Here is a 13,980-nt window from a genome sequence, read left to right as displayed (position 1 = left end):
GTTTTAGATTAGTTTTACAGTTATAAAATAAATATTCGCCATTGAATTTCTCAACAAGAAAAAAAGAGAAATCTCATATGATGGTAAACACAATATATCACTTGGAATCACGTGATATTAAAATATTTTTTGCTTCTTTATTTTATAATAATGTCCCTAAAAAGGTTTAACTAAAAATTCAAAGCGCGACACGAGATATATTTGAATTCAAGCATTATTAATTACGGAAATTAATTCAAAACGCAAGATATTCAAACAAAATATATTTGACATAATTTTGTCTTGTAAAGTATTGAATATTTCGATAATAAATAGCCATTGTCTCTATACTTGCCACTTACAAATCTTTAAGCGCGAGAGCTGATTATAATTGGGCGAGTAATTAACCGTAAAAGGTTCGCAATGATAGCGCTTACTTAGTTCCGACTTGATCACACTTCAATATGTTGGGCGGCATGAACTATTCTGCTGTGACACTAAGTACCGTACGCCGCTACTAACGATGGGATTAAGTAAGTATCTTACAAGTAGGTTCGAATCCATTGGCGTAGTTTCGAACTGTCTATAATTACTTCGAAAAATAAAAGCAGTATTTTCAAGTGGACTCGAACTTGGATCAAATATGTTCGAATATTTTATGAACACTTTACTAGTTCTACGTTCCTTCGAATCAAATCGTTCGTATATAAAGTAAGAATTATTTTAATATGTTATTTTTTGTTAATTACGAATATTAGATTATTAATCATTGAAATTAAATATAATAAAATATGATTAAAAATATAGAATAAAAATTACTTGAAATCTTTATATATTTATACGTTTTTTAAACCTCTTTCTTAGAGTTCGAGTACTACTTCTAAAAAATTTGATTTTTTTGCAATAGAAATTACTTATAGTATACTTCCTACAGATAGTTATTCTAAAATTCGAAACTAACTAGTCGAGATCAATTACTTTGCAAGTACAATATGTATGAAATATTATTTCTTATGAATATTACTCGAATCCTAGAAATTGAAACTTGATTATTGAAATTGACTCGGATTTTTAAGTACATACTCGTGTGAAATATAATTATTGTCAATAACTGTAATCTGTAATAAAAGCCATATTATTAAATAAATATAATTTAGAAAAAGTATTGGTATTTAATTGCAATTTTATCAATCGCAACTATATTAGTCGAATTTCATTGTACAAATAAGTCGCAACAATTATAATTGCATAAAATAAATAAGATTTCTTTCGTGGTACGGGTTAAATATTTTTATTTAATTTATTATTTATAACACAATAATTGAACTTGATCTCATTTCTATAGACGTGATAACTATAATTCTGTTGACGCGCCTTGGCCTTGGTCTTGATACTTGTCACGGCGTTCGACAACTCTGTTTACGAAAGGTCACCGCGCTAACATTCGTCGACCGACACTCGATCGAAGAGGTAGTGTGCGAGCCAGCCCCACGTATTGAAACGCAATCGCGTCGAAGCGTGATTCATTATTTCCTATTAACATTTTACGGTTAATAACCCGCAAGATTATAACTCTCTCGCTTAAAGATTCGTAAGTGTATTGAAGCAATGATTATCTTTCTCGTATCTTGCACGTTTAGTAAGTAAAAATCGATAGAGAATGAAATGATAAATCGTTGTTTTATAATAGTCACTAGCGATCTTTTTGATGCTGCTTAAATTCGAAATACCTATTTTTCACCAGTTTAATCCTCAACTCAGCGGATATTCTTTTCTCATCTTATTTACATTTGCACAACGGAGACTCAAGCTGATAAACAACATCGCGAACCGCTTCATATTTTATTGTCACGTCATCTTTTTCGAAACGAAAGAGATCTCAAGTGCTTAGAGAAAACGTTTTTCTCTACAAATAGTTAGCAATAAACAACTTGCGTATTTAATTAATTTCTGTAATAAACTTCGTGTATACACAACAAGACAAGCGACTTAAAAAGCTATAATTTAAACAATTCAACAGTGTAGCTTCGTGCAATCGTACTTTTCGTGTTATTCTTCTGTCACAATGAAGTAAATGCGCGTCGCGCGTGATTGATATCAAAAGTACTGATTAAAACGTCGCGCAAACATCATATTTTGTTCATTAGTATTAGTGCGCGACAATAATTGACCGTGTTTTCGTGAGTAAATGTTTTGCGACCCGGCATAGAAATCTGAGAGCGGGAGAAAGCCTGAAAGGCATCAAGCAATAGCAAAGCAACTATGGGTGGATAAAATTTATTACTTTAGTTATTAATTGTAGAAATAATTGTTTATAATTGTTCAACGCAACAATTATTTTTGTAAATTTCGTGGGCCTTTCTAATTTAAGTATAATTATTATATTTTACAGCTCAAAGCAATTTGCAACATGGTCTCCAATTCCATGCATTCCTACGCATCGTATCGGTGAGTGAGATATATTATCTTTTATTTTAATTTTAGGTAATGGATCTATAAAATATATAAGATGAATGTAGATGTATATATCAAGTTTGCAGCGTAAGAATAAGATTGATAGATATGATATCTCATGATCCATTGCCTTAAAATGGATCAGGCAATGATAGCTAAAAAAACTAACAGGCTAATAAGTATAATAATGAATATTTAATATTGGAATATATATGTACAATCCGATTTATTTTGCATATAAGGATGTGTATATATACGCATCTCAAATAAAAAGATTTTCAGAAAATTGAAAACATAAAACATGGCATACTAATATTACTTCGGCATTTTAATTATTAATTAATAAAATTTTTAATGTAACTTATATTATCATATAATATAACTTTTACGACATATGTAAAGTTTTTATTTAATTTTTTTCTGTGTTTATATCTTTCTGGATGCTAAAGATTAAAACAAGATATTTATATATCTTGTTTTGTATATATCTATGTGAAAGAAAAATAAATTATCTATAAAAGATTAGAGAAAAATTATTAATTTAGTTGCATTATTTTATTTTGAACTTTTTAAATATTTTTTGAACAGAATCTAAAGTTTGTATGTGGTGTTTTTTTGATAAGCTTTCATGATTAAATAGCATATAAAAAATATTTTTAGAAATTTTGTCTAATATGCAAATAAAAGATGAGATTTTACTGTTATAGATCACATATTTTAATTTGTTTGTAAAATAAAAGATACGTTGATTTTTAATTATGCTTATAGTTATTATAAAACCAATTTTATTCTTCATAGCCTATTCTATTCCGATTTATTAATAACTTGCCATTATACTGAAATAAAAACCATTAAAATATCGTGAAATTCAATAACTAGCTCATTATGTATTTAACGTACGCTGTGCTTCACAATAGTCGTTGCTGTCATGCATAATACTTTGGTGTCAAATTTCACAGAAATACTCATTCTATTTTCAGTTGATCTCTAATCAAAATATGAATTATTCTCAGATTCTTTTTGACCCGAAATTCAATTATAAATCTAATTGTAAGCGTAAGAAGCACTTTAAGCTAAGAGATATAATTTATAAATCTCTTCTATTTCGAGAGATACAAAATTACGGAAAATTACAAAAAGGCGGAGCATAGATACTCGGCTCGCCAACGTATTCAATCTTATCTGTCATACATTAACGCACCGCGAGGCGCGAACGGGATGGAATTTCGCAGCCGGGACAGCGGCGGAACGGACGTTCGCGTTTGAAGGATTGCGTGATTATTGATATCGGCAAGTCGCGCTTTTTCCCACGTACCCATTTCTCCAGAGTAAGGAGCACTATATAGGCGTTCTCGCGCGGTATTTGAGTGCGGCCGGGGGTTTTCGGAGTGCGCCGCGAGCTTTTGATACCGACCAGCTTGCGCCGAGCGCCGAAAGGCAAAGAGCCCGGGAAGAACGACCGGAGAATCGGAAAGCGGCAAAACGCGCTCCCGTTAGAGCTTTGATATACGACCATTGGACCACCGATACCACTCTCCCGCCATACGCCCTCTCCCGTTGCCATATCTCTCTGCCGGCTGCCCCCGCATCCGTGACTACCAATAATCGAACGTTATTGCGTTACCTTGCCAAAGCACTTCCACGGTCGCGACACGTGCATTCGGAAGATAACGTGGCGCGACTACGCTCCGCATCACGTGTACACACGCATACACCTGTACCTATACACGAGCGTACATTACGGGAACGTATTCGCGAATCGTATGCGGGAAATGCGACTCTTGTCGCGGCACACGCGCCATCGAACGAACAACGCTTACAAACTGCGAAACGTTAGGAAACTCGACTTCACAATAGAATCGAAATAGTTGCGACGGTACGTGACCAAGCCGCACGGAGGGAGTTCCGCGGGCGGACAACCGAATAAATCATTAATGAGATTTACGGTCGGTTTCATCAATCTTCCTCAAGACGGATAGTCTCCATTAATTTTAAACGGCATCTTTAACGCGATTTATTATTCTATTTGAAGGGCGAATTCATTTATTAAGATCCGAATCTATTTTATTTTACGATTGCATTCTCTTCCTTGTCACTTACTGCGCGTATTGATATCAAAAAAACTTTGATATCATATATTTTTATATGAAATAGGAATGTATTTTGCAGTAAGCACTTGAACATGTCGTTTGTAGTCGGCTTTAGCAATTTACAGAGCGGGAGAAAAAGTGGCGTTCTTGAGTTACGGACTGCAGGAATTCGAATTGTGCCAGTAGCTTGATATTGCAGCTCGTCGGCGCGCATAGAATGTCTGCTGGGTATTGGTGTACCAGCATCCTGCGTGACACGTCTGCGCGAAAATACGAAGGCGCTTAGAGTTCGCGCGGTGCAACTCAAGTTCCGTCGCATTTCGAAATACCGAATTACTACGGATCTCGTAGAAAAATGAAATGAAATTAATTTAAAAAAAACGAAAGAAGATAAAAGATATTTTTACGCACAGAATTTTTACATAACTCATGGGATTTCACTGGACTTTGAATTCTTTAATTTATAACTCAATTTATAACTCTGCGAGAATAATTGTGGTATAGGTATACCATTTATACAATTTCGTGAAATGTTTGTAAAAAATCTTCCTTATATTCATTCAATAGTGCACAATCTATTATTTCGTTAACAAAATAAGAGATAGAGATAATAACAAGTACTATCTTTTACATACATATATAGTTTTTCCGTACGATAAAGGAGCGCGATTTATCCCTGTCGTCGATTCATCGATAAAGGAACCGATTTAATATCCCTTTCGACGATACGCGTTGCTCGTTTCGGATTCACGCGGTAGGCTTTATCATTCAGAGAGCGACACGTCCACATATTTCTGCGAGCAGCAACGACGGCGACGCGATGCGACGCGACACGACGGCGCACGTCGTCGAGTCGAGTCGAGAGAGCCAGAGCGGGTCTGGCTGTCTCGCAAATGTTTTCTTCGCGCGTACTCCGGGGTTATCGCACCCGCGATTATCAATTTTCTGGCACGACGACGCTCGCGCTCACGTAGCCGTTGTCGTCGTCACGTTGGCGCGGCACGGCTCGCAAGCCCACGTTTGTTGTGTCGTGCTGACAGCCAGAACGAACTTTAACGTGCAATAACGAGCATTTGCGCCGACGTGGCGACGCGCTGCCTAACGCGGTTGCCGCGCCGTGATGGATTAGATACGAGAACGACGTATGACGGATACATCGCGAGGAAAATGTGTTTCGAATTGGGAAATGTTGACACGTAACGCGCGAAATGTCTTGATATACATGTGTCGCGCGCTATCAGGATATTCAGGATTAGAAATTATTAACCCTTCTCTCTACAAACCAAACCCACGAAGTTCTTTAAATTCCTTCCGTACTGTCGAGACAGAAGCCATTTGATTGAAAATTTTTGTTTCTTAAATAACGTGTTCATCTGCCATGTGGTTGAAAAACTTTTGTAGATATATCCGTTGATTGATCGCGCAACCATCCGATGAATTAATAATTTCACTTAATGGTATGTTTGAAGTTACGGAGAGAGACTGACTGTTTCCATATGAAAAATTAATTCGATTACAGACAGTTCTAATTTTAAAGAGTCCCGTCGATTTGTTCTTTTTGTTGTTTTTCGCGAAAAAAAAAGTATCTGTGTTTCGGAATTGCTTCGTAAAATTCATTTCCATGCCGCAAACGAAACGAGAATTTAACAAACTAGATATATTGCTTTTCCGAAGCTTTAAAACAATGGTGTGCAAAAACTCATGAATGCGAGTAACGCGATTCGTACTGGAAAACAGAAAGGAAAGAATGTGGGGGGGGGGGGGAATCGTCGCGAGTTGACAAGGAAAAATCGAAATCGAATCAACGTAATAGTAATGCCACGCGTGAAATTAGTTTTCAGCGCGATGCGACGTAATCCGATAAATATCGATCGATATCGGAAGATACGCGCATTGCTCCATTCGTGGTAATTACCTCCGCGTATGTATCTATATCGGGGAAAATAATCGATACGAGACGTCTCGCGCGAATCAGAGGAGTTTTTAAATGAAAGCTAATTTTCTCATCTATGTAGTTCACATCTTCTTGAACACCGCGTGGTTCTCTTCTTTTCTATTTTATAGTAATTAGATATATACGTGTGCTAGCAAAATAAGCTTTTAATATAATCACCGCTGCTATTATACAAATTATACGTTAATGTGCATGTGTTTACGCCGATATCCGCGTTCAAAGCAGAAATATTATTATATATACAGCAGCATATATCAAACTAACTAATGTAGCTTTATGAAGTAATTACTTAAGGTGCAATTAATACATATTACATATAATTATATTATACATATAAGAAAAAAGAAATTTTATTCTAGATTAGATATATAAGAATGGAACGCAATTTCTCCGTGTTAAAAATAAATAAATAAAATACTGTAACATAATATCAAAAATTGCAATAGTAACAATTCTGAAACAAACCGTATTCAATTAAACGCTTTTATTTAACATGACTATGATTAGGGGAACGGGGGGTAGCCCCGGACATTATTGAAATTCAAGTATCCCGCATATGTCGAGATACGCAGAAGGGTATATTAGAATGTTTAAACAATGGCCATAGATACGCGGGATATTTGAATTTCAATAATGTCCAGGGCTACCCACTGTCCGGGGCTCTCTCTCTCTTTCTCTCTCTCTCTCTCTACCCCCCGTTCTCCTATTTTATTTTTGTTATTTGTATTATTATTTTCGTTATTATTAATATCATTATTACGATTTGTTATTTAATTATTCGTGCACACTAATAATAATATTGTGCAATCGTTCTTGGTTTTTGTGTACAAATAGCGGTGCACCTTATAAATTGAATGATCGAAAATATATATTGATACTTCTGTAGTAATATTTACAATGTCAAAATTCCATTTCCATGGCTCTTGTCAATTCCATCATTCGATTATCATACCATATTGGATGGTGATCTCATTGGTGGTATTATCCTTGGTATCGATTTCCATGATCAAATAGGAATTCGCTTTTCAGTTCATACGAATCGGAAATGACCGGGAGTAGAATAGAAACGTATCAATAAATGACCAGTCGCAAAGAATATTGATAATTGGATCTCTTTGTGTTATTTGAAGTGTAAAAGGGTAGTAAATAAATTACTACACTATACACTTTTAATAAATAATCTCTTTAATCTCATGGTTATGTAATAATTAAAACCGAATAACATGTGTTATACCTTTATCTTCGAACAAATACAATTATAAGCTACTCTATGAAACTGCGTAAGAATAAACATAAAAACGATCATTTGTTAGCATATCCGCCTTATGCTTTCGATTACCGTAACCAATATTTGCTGCCAATGTTTCTACCGAAAACGCCGTTCGGTCGTCAGTGTCCTTAATAATGAAATTTATTATGCCTGGCAGCCATACGTTTCGCCGTGCGGTCTGGAGTAAATATTAAGCATATATTTTAGCGCCCCTGGCAACGCGCCCCGTGCGGTCCCCACGGTTCGCTAAAATCCCGACATCACAAGCGCGGTATGTGGCACGGTGGCCGATGGCGCGACCGTTGCTGTTCCAAAATCGATTTTGTCGAAATCGAATGGTCAAAATGCAGCCCGGTTCGTCCGCTTTTACGGCGTAACTAGATGCGTCGAAACCATTTGACATGTTATTTCTCGTTTTTTTTTTTCGACCGAAGCACAGAGAAGCGTACATTTCACACCAATATACGATTTTTCAATTCGCGTGACAGCAGCGTTGTATAAATAACATGAAAAATATTAGCACGTACTAGAGAGAAACGAGTCCCTCCTCCCGGGGGAGGGAACCCCCTCTTCGCATAATGGGTTTAATATAATATTCACGACGGTAATCCGCGGTGTCTTTCATCAGATTTCCGCATTCGTGATAAATTTAATCTTCAACGCTTTGTAACGAGGACTCGTATAACGCACGCGTCCCGAAATGAAGAAAAAGAGGTAGATATGAAAGGGAGAAGCGATTCCAAAGGATAATAGAAACGAAAGCATTATAGAGCTGCGTATGGATAAGAGCTTTTTGTCAGGAATATTCATTGGCACGATTTTCGTGTGCCGATAGAATAAACTGCCGCGATAAAGTTATCGTTGGATACGTGGGGTAGATCGCGCAATCCCGTTACAGTGGCGTGTAAACTGTGTGTGATGTCAAAAAATATCACTCAATCTCTGCGACCACCGGCGAATATAATGACATTCCGCTGACATTATCAATAATTTCTCCAAAGACTTCACCAAAAATCATATTTTCTCTCACGAAAAAATTTACTCTCCATATATTTTTGTACAAAATTATTCTGTAACGTTACTATACACTTGCACTTTATCCACCTTCGTATTTGATTTGCGTTGATATACATCCCCCGTCAATAACAGTCGCCTCTCTATGTTTACAAAAAAAAAAGAGAAAAGAGAATATTACACATTTTTACGTCAATCTAAAGCAAAACTATGTTGTTATTCATCACCATTTATTTGATCCATTACGATGGAATATCGGTCGGCCGTCGATGACCCCCGCAGTGAACGTGTTAGCCGGTGGATGTTATAGCGACCGTTGTATCTTTCAACGATAAAACAAAAATCAGGACATCCATGTCATGCTGTCTATCCATCCTGCCCGGCTCACCGAACGTAGCCTTCATTTCGAGATAAATAATTCCATCCAACCGGCGAACGATTCGCGCCATTCCGGATGCAGTGATAAATGAGTAGGTGTGAGCGGAGAGGTGTCCTCCACATTTACGTGCACGTATTGTTACGTACTTTTACGTGATCTCTCTCGGTCTCTCTCTCTCTCTCTCTCTCTGGATTTTAGTCATGCTGCGTCCATTTTACATTATCATTTCAGTGCGTAGCTAGTCTGTAACGATTGCACGAGATTAACTCGCGTTTGCGTGTGATTACCAACAACAGTCGTTCACATATCTCGTATTTTTCAAATAAAAATTGTCTGAAATAATAAGCGCTTTACGCACTAACTCGACTTAAACTATTTTTCTACGCTGTCTATATTAAGTGTTTTCTAATCATTTCTTTTTTTCGTTTTGTCGTTACGAATTTCTATTACGAAATCGTATAGTTTAGGATTAAGAAGCCGCTATTAGCTCGCACAAATGTGTAAGGTCGGAAAAGAAACTCGTCAAAGTAATGATCTATCTCCGCCTGGACGTCCACCTTCGCTTCACGTGCGGGCACCCGGCACGGTATTGAAAATCGCGATACAGATACAGGGACACGCGGACGCGAGAGGAAGCGAGAGAGGGACTGAGTGTGGGGGGCCGATGGAGGACGGCGGAAGGGGGACGAAGAGGACGAGTCACAAAGAGAGGCGATCGGGGATGGAGAGGTGCGCGAGAGGTGGTGAGAGGGCGAGTATCGCGATACTCCATCGGACAGAAATCGATACAGGGACGGCCGGGGTAACCGGGTGCGAGGGGGGACGGGTTGCCAGCCGGGGGTTTCTGTATTTTTCGTGAAAGCATTACGAACTCGTCCGCAAATATCTCCGGCGCATGGCTCTCAGCTATGCTCGGGGATTTGCGCGACGACAGCTTCCGATGGCCGGCTCTCCTTCGCGAGTTCCTCCTACCGACAGGTATCGAATTTCATTCGAAACTAATTCCCGATGTGTCGGAGATCGACGCATCTCCGTCTATTATCGACGGTGGCGGTGGAAGACGTATTACAGCACGAGACAAGTCACTCCGACGATTTCTAACACGTTTCTCCGAGGTGTCAGACTAATCGCCCAGATCCTTCCCGTCGCGTTCATCGTGCTCCATCTTTCGCGGTTTCATAACACGCGGCTACACACTTTCGAAAACGGCAGATCGACGTTTCGCCGAGGGAGAGAAAATTTCTCCCGCTTCGGGTTGAATGAGAACCGCCGTGCTCTTCGCCACGTAGTGTTGGCAGAGTGTTCGTGATCGATTACTCGTCATCCGCGCGCGATGTCCCGAGTTCGACGCCCACCACCCACTGCCAAACCAAACGTACTCCTTTCTTTTTTCCTCTGTTTTTCCCGCTCCTGCTCTCGTATTCGTCCTCGCTTCTACCTTCCACGTGGTCATCGACCGTGGGGCTACGTGGGGCGCGCACGTAAATGCTCGCCGCGAATGGACGCGTTTTTTCGCCTTTCTCTCCACGGCCGCGGCCCGGAGGCAAGAGGGCCGGGTTATTCTGCAAGTTCACGGAGCGTCAAATCGAAGTCACTTTCCCCAAACGTTCTCGCCTCGATGGAGACCACGAATTTTATTCTGTCCTTTGCACACCCGTGTGCCTGGAGAGTAGAAATGCGGCGAGTCAATTCGAAGACCCATTCGGAAGCTCGTTCAGAGATATGATATCGCCAGTTTTTGCGTCACCGACCTACTGATCGTATCGATATTGTATCTTCCGAAAATTTAATTCAAGTTTTGAAAAATAATACGAAGTTTCCATTTTTGCCCACGTTATGACATAAAAGTATTACATTTCTCTTCCATCTATATCTATTATTAAACGGAACATGAGACACAGTTTTGTCACAATTGAACAATTCATTGAACAATTCGTGAAATGATTATTGAACGGACGAACGAGCTTGCCTTTATTCGTGTTTATAGATATCGCGATGCTACTTCCGCAGACAATTCTATTTTCTTTACGCGGATACGAGAAGGTTTTATTAACTGTATAAAATAAGACCAGGAGAAAAATTTCTAGTAGCAGTTTGCGAACCGTTTTATTCCCTCAACATTGCGGAATAACTCATTGTTGCAAAGGGAGAGTGTTGCCGGACCGAAGTTTATAATAAGTGGGACTTGCTACCAAAGTTTTGCCGGGACTTTTAGATATAATCTCTGCGTGAAAGTCCATCTACAATTGTAGATCCTACGTTAACGACTCCAACAGTCAAGCCAAAGAACGCCGACACTTCTTCTATATATTACTTGCCGAGAAGCACAGTATTTTATAAACTTACCGGTCAGTAGGAGCAGCAATAATGTCGAATCCATTCCCAAAACCCTGAGTATAACCGGATAGAATCAGCTCAACACATTCTTGAAACTTTCCTGAAACAGAGTACACGGCGAGGAAGTTAGAGAAATAAGTTTTTAATTCAAAGTTTCTGTCAATCTATCAATCAATCAATAACACTGTTCAACAAACAATTACTTCTTTTCGAGCATAAAAACAAGATTAATCGTTTCTTATAGTATATTATGTAGTATAGTATGTTTTTTGAACATTAAATATGATCCCGTTTGCCAAATTGCTCTATCACGTCACAATTTTGAGAAATTTACAATTCAAGTTAGAAAAAAGGGCTATTTTAGTGTATTTTGGCAGATTATAATCGCAAATTTCTCAAAATTGTGACGTGATAGAACAATTTAGTAATACGGGATCGTATTCAGCGTTCAAAAAACTACGAAAAAACTATTATTCTCGTTCTTGTATTTTTTTTTGTTGAACAGTGCAGTTAAACAGCGCAAAACTGCAAGAAAGTTAAACAAAGCTCTAATCCACTAATATTATTGTACGTATTTACAAAACGAATAGAATTCTACTTTGACTATACAATCGCTTTGTTATTCGTTCAAATGTGTACGATCGCAACCGTATTATACTGGGATTCTCCCAACGCGTGATATCAGCGCGGTTCGCGGAAGTGTCGAGTGACAATTACTACAATCAAATGTGACTAGACGGCTCACGGAACTATGATAAAACGCTTGGTTTGCACGACGTCAGGAACATATGTAGCGCGTTGCGTCAAATGGTCACGGTTCGGACACCGGTCGATGGCCAAAGTCGGACAGGACAGTGGTAAAGAGCAGAAAGGTAGAACACGCCGTGGGGGTCGGTCGGATGAAACGCGTTTCGCCTGGGACGAGGGCGTCAGTAGTAGAATTCAGGGCAGGGAACTGCGAGGAGGGATAACGGGCTGAAGGGGGAGGCGGGGGGAGGAGGAGAACGTTCCTGTCCCGGAAGCGCAACGGCGGCCATTTTTCACGGCGCGGACGTCCGTTTCCGGGCCACGATCACCACGAAATACAAACAAAAATGGCGGACTTGGGGTGAAGACGAGGGTGGGACGAGCAGGGGGTTCCGGGAGATACGGAGCGAAAGAGGAAAATGGGAAAGACGGAAATCAAGTGCCGAGAGACAGAGGGGGCCGCGAGGCGGAAAAAGGACCGACCGGCTTGACGACACGACGGTGGTCCCTGTCGTCCATTGGATTTCCCTTTTTCCCCTTTTTTTCCCCTTTTTCCTTCCTTTTTTCCGCCGCTCCCTTTTCCATTCTCGCTGCTGCGTCCGCGTGTTACACGTGTAGAATACTCCTCGATCATACGGTACCTTTAAGATTCCTTTCAGCTTTGAAAAGCTTCCTTTGTACGCTCAGGCGAGATCGAATTTTTATGATACTTAAAGAGAAAGAGAGACGTATATCGATAAGTTATAGATTTTATACCTATACTTTCATCGCCTCAGCTGTTTAGATGGGTTATACTTCAATCACTATCGCCGCTAAATCTTTAAAGTCATGAAAGAATGAAAGGAGAAATAGGAAGAATAAAATGATCTTAAACATCAAATATTAACTTTAATCTCACTTTAATAGATTTTTCCTTCTTTCAAGATAAAAGACTGAAGAGCGAATTATAAACTTTTTTCTGTTCACACAACAAACGTTCACAAGGAAAACGTAGAGAATCAAACGATGACGCATGATTAGCGGGTAAACGCGTTTCAACTGTATTATAATGAAAAAGAAAGAAGAATAACCGACTTGAGCGGTAATAATTCGAGTTCTGCGGATATAAGGTAGTCGTCTTTGCCGTTCGACGCCAAGGGGAACACCCGGCATCCTTGCCAATCTCCGCCCTCGCCGTTCTCAATTTCCATCGCTCTCCTCGTATAATAAAGCCTCTTTGTCTTCTCCGTTACGGCGACGTGGTCTCTTTTCGCGGTTCACCACCGCCGAGAAACGGAATGGAAATTTAGTTTTCTAGGACGGGGCACGTCTTCGGACCGGCCGATTATCGTATCGGACGACAAAGACGAATGAGCTCAACGTAACTTGGCACCGATCTGAGCACAAACGAGCTTTTGAAGTTCACCGTGAATATCATAACCCGAGCTTATTAGAAAGATTAAGGCAGGCGATATGTGACTATGGGAAATGCGAGTCCTTATCCTTATCGAAAACCGGGGGGACTCCGCCATTTGTGTATCCCCATTCAATTTTTAAATTAAAGTACTTTGAATCGGATTCCACAAAGGGAATTTCTGCAGTTTAACTGACCGTGAAAGCTTTCAATTTTCGATAATGTTGAACATGTAAAAGTTAAAACACACATGAATTTCCAGTTATATCCGCGGCAAACTGGTACTGAAGAACTTTTGCGCTTTAAAATATCAATTTTGTATTTATATCAAAATAACATTTTGTTATAATTTTATTATTGAGT

The 13,980-nt window shown here is 39.1% G+C and overlaps 1 protein-coding gene across 6 annotated transcripts in view; it reads right to left on the bottom strand.

Moving 5' to 3' along the window:
- The window catches only part of Dscam3 (Down syndrome cell adhesion molecule 3), a 98,511-nt gene that overhangs the window by 37,675 nt on the left and 46,856 nt on the right, over positions 1-13,980 (bottom strand). For all 6 annotated transcript variants that reach the window (XR_011718754.1, XM_071710947.1, XM_071710942.1 and 3 more), the window contains exon 2: positions 11,487-11,577. Coding sequence is in view for 5 of the 6 variants with exons in the window: in XM_071710947.1 (XP_071567048.1) it covers positions 11,487-11,520 (34 nt within the window). In the remaining variant the exon portion in view is untranslated. The remainder of the gene's footprint in view (positions 1-11,486; positions 11,578-13,980) is intronic.

This window comes from Temnothorax nylanderi, unplaced genomic scaffold (genome assembly GCF_030848795.1).
Source record: "Temnothorax nylanderi isolate EJ_2023f unplaced genomic scaffold, tnyl_v1.0 TNYL_tig0093_pilon, whole genome shotgun sequence".
Taxonomy (NCBI): Eukaryota; Metazoa; Arthropoda; class Insecta; order Hymenoptera; family Formicidae; genus Temnothorax; species Temnothorax nylanderi.
Note: the sequence above shows the minus strand (reverse complement) of the source record. Positions and strands in the feature narration are given on the sequence as shown.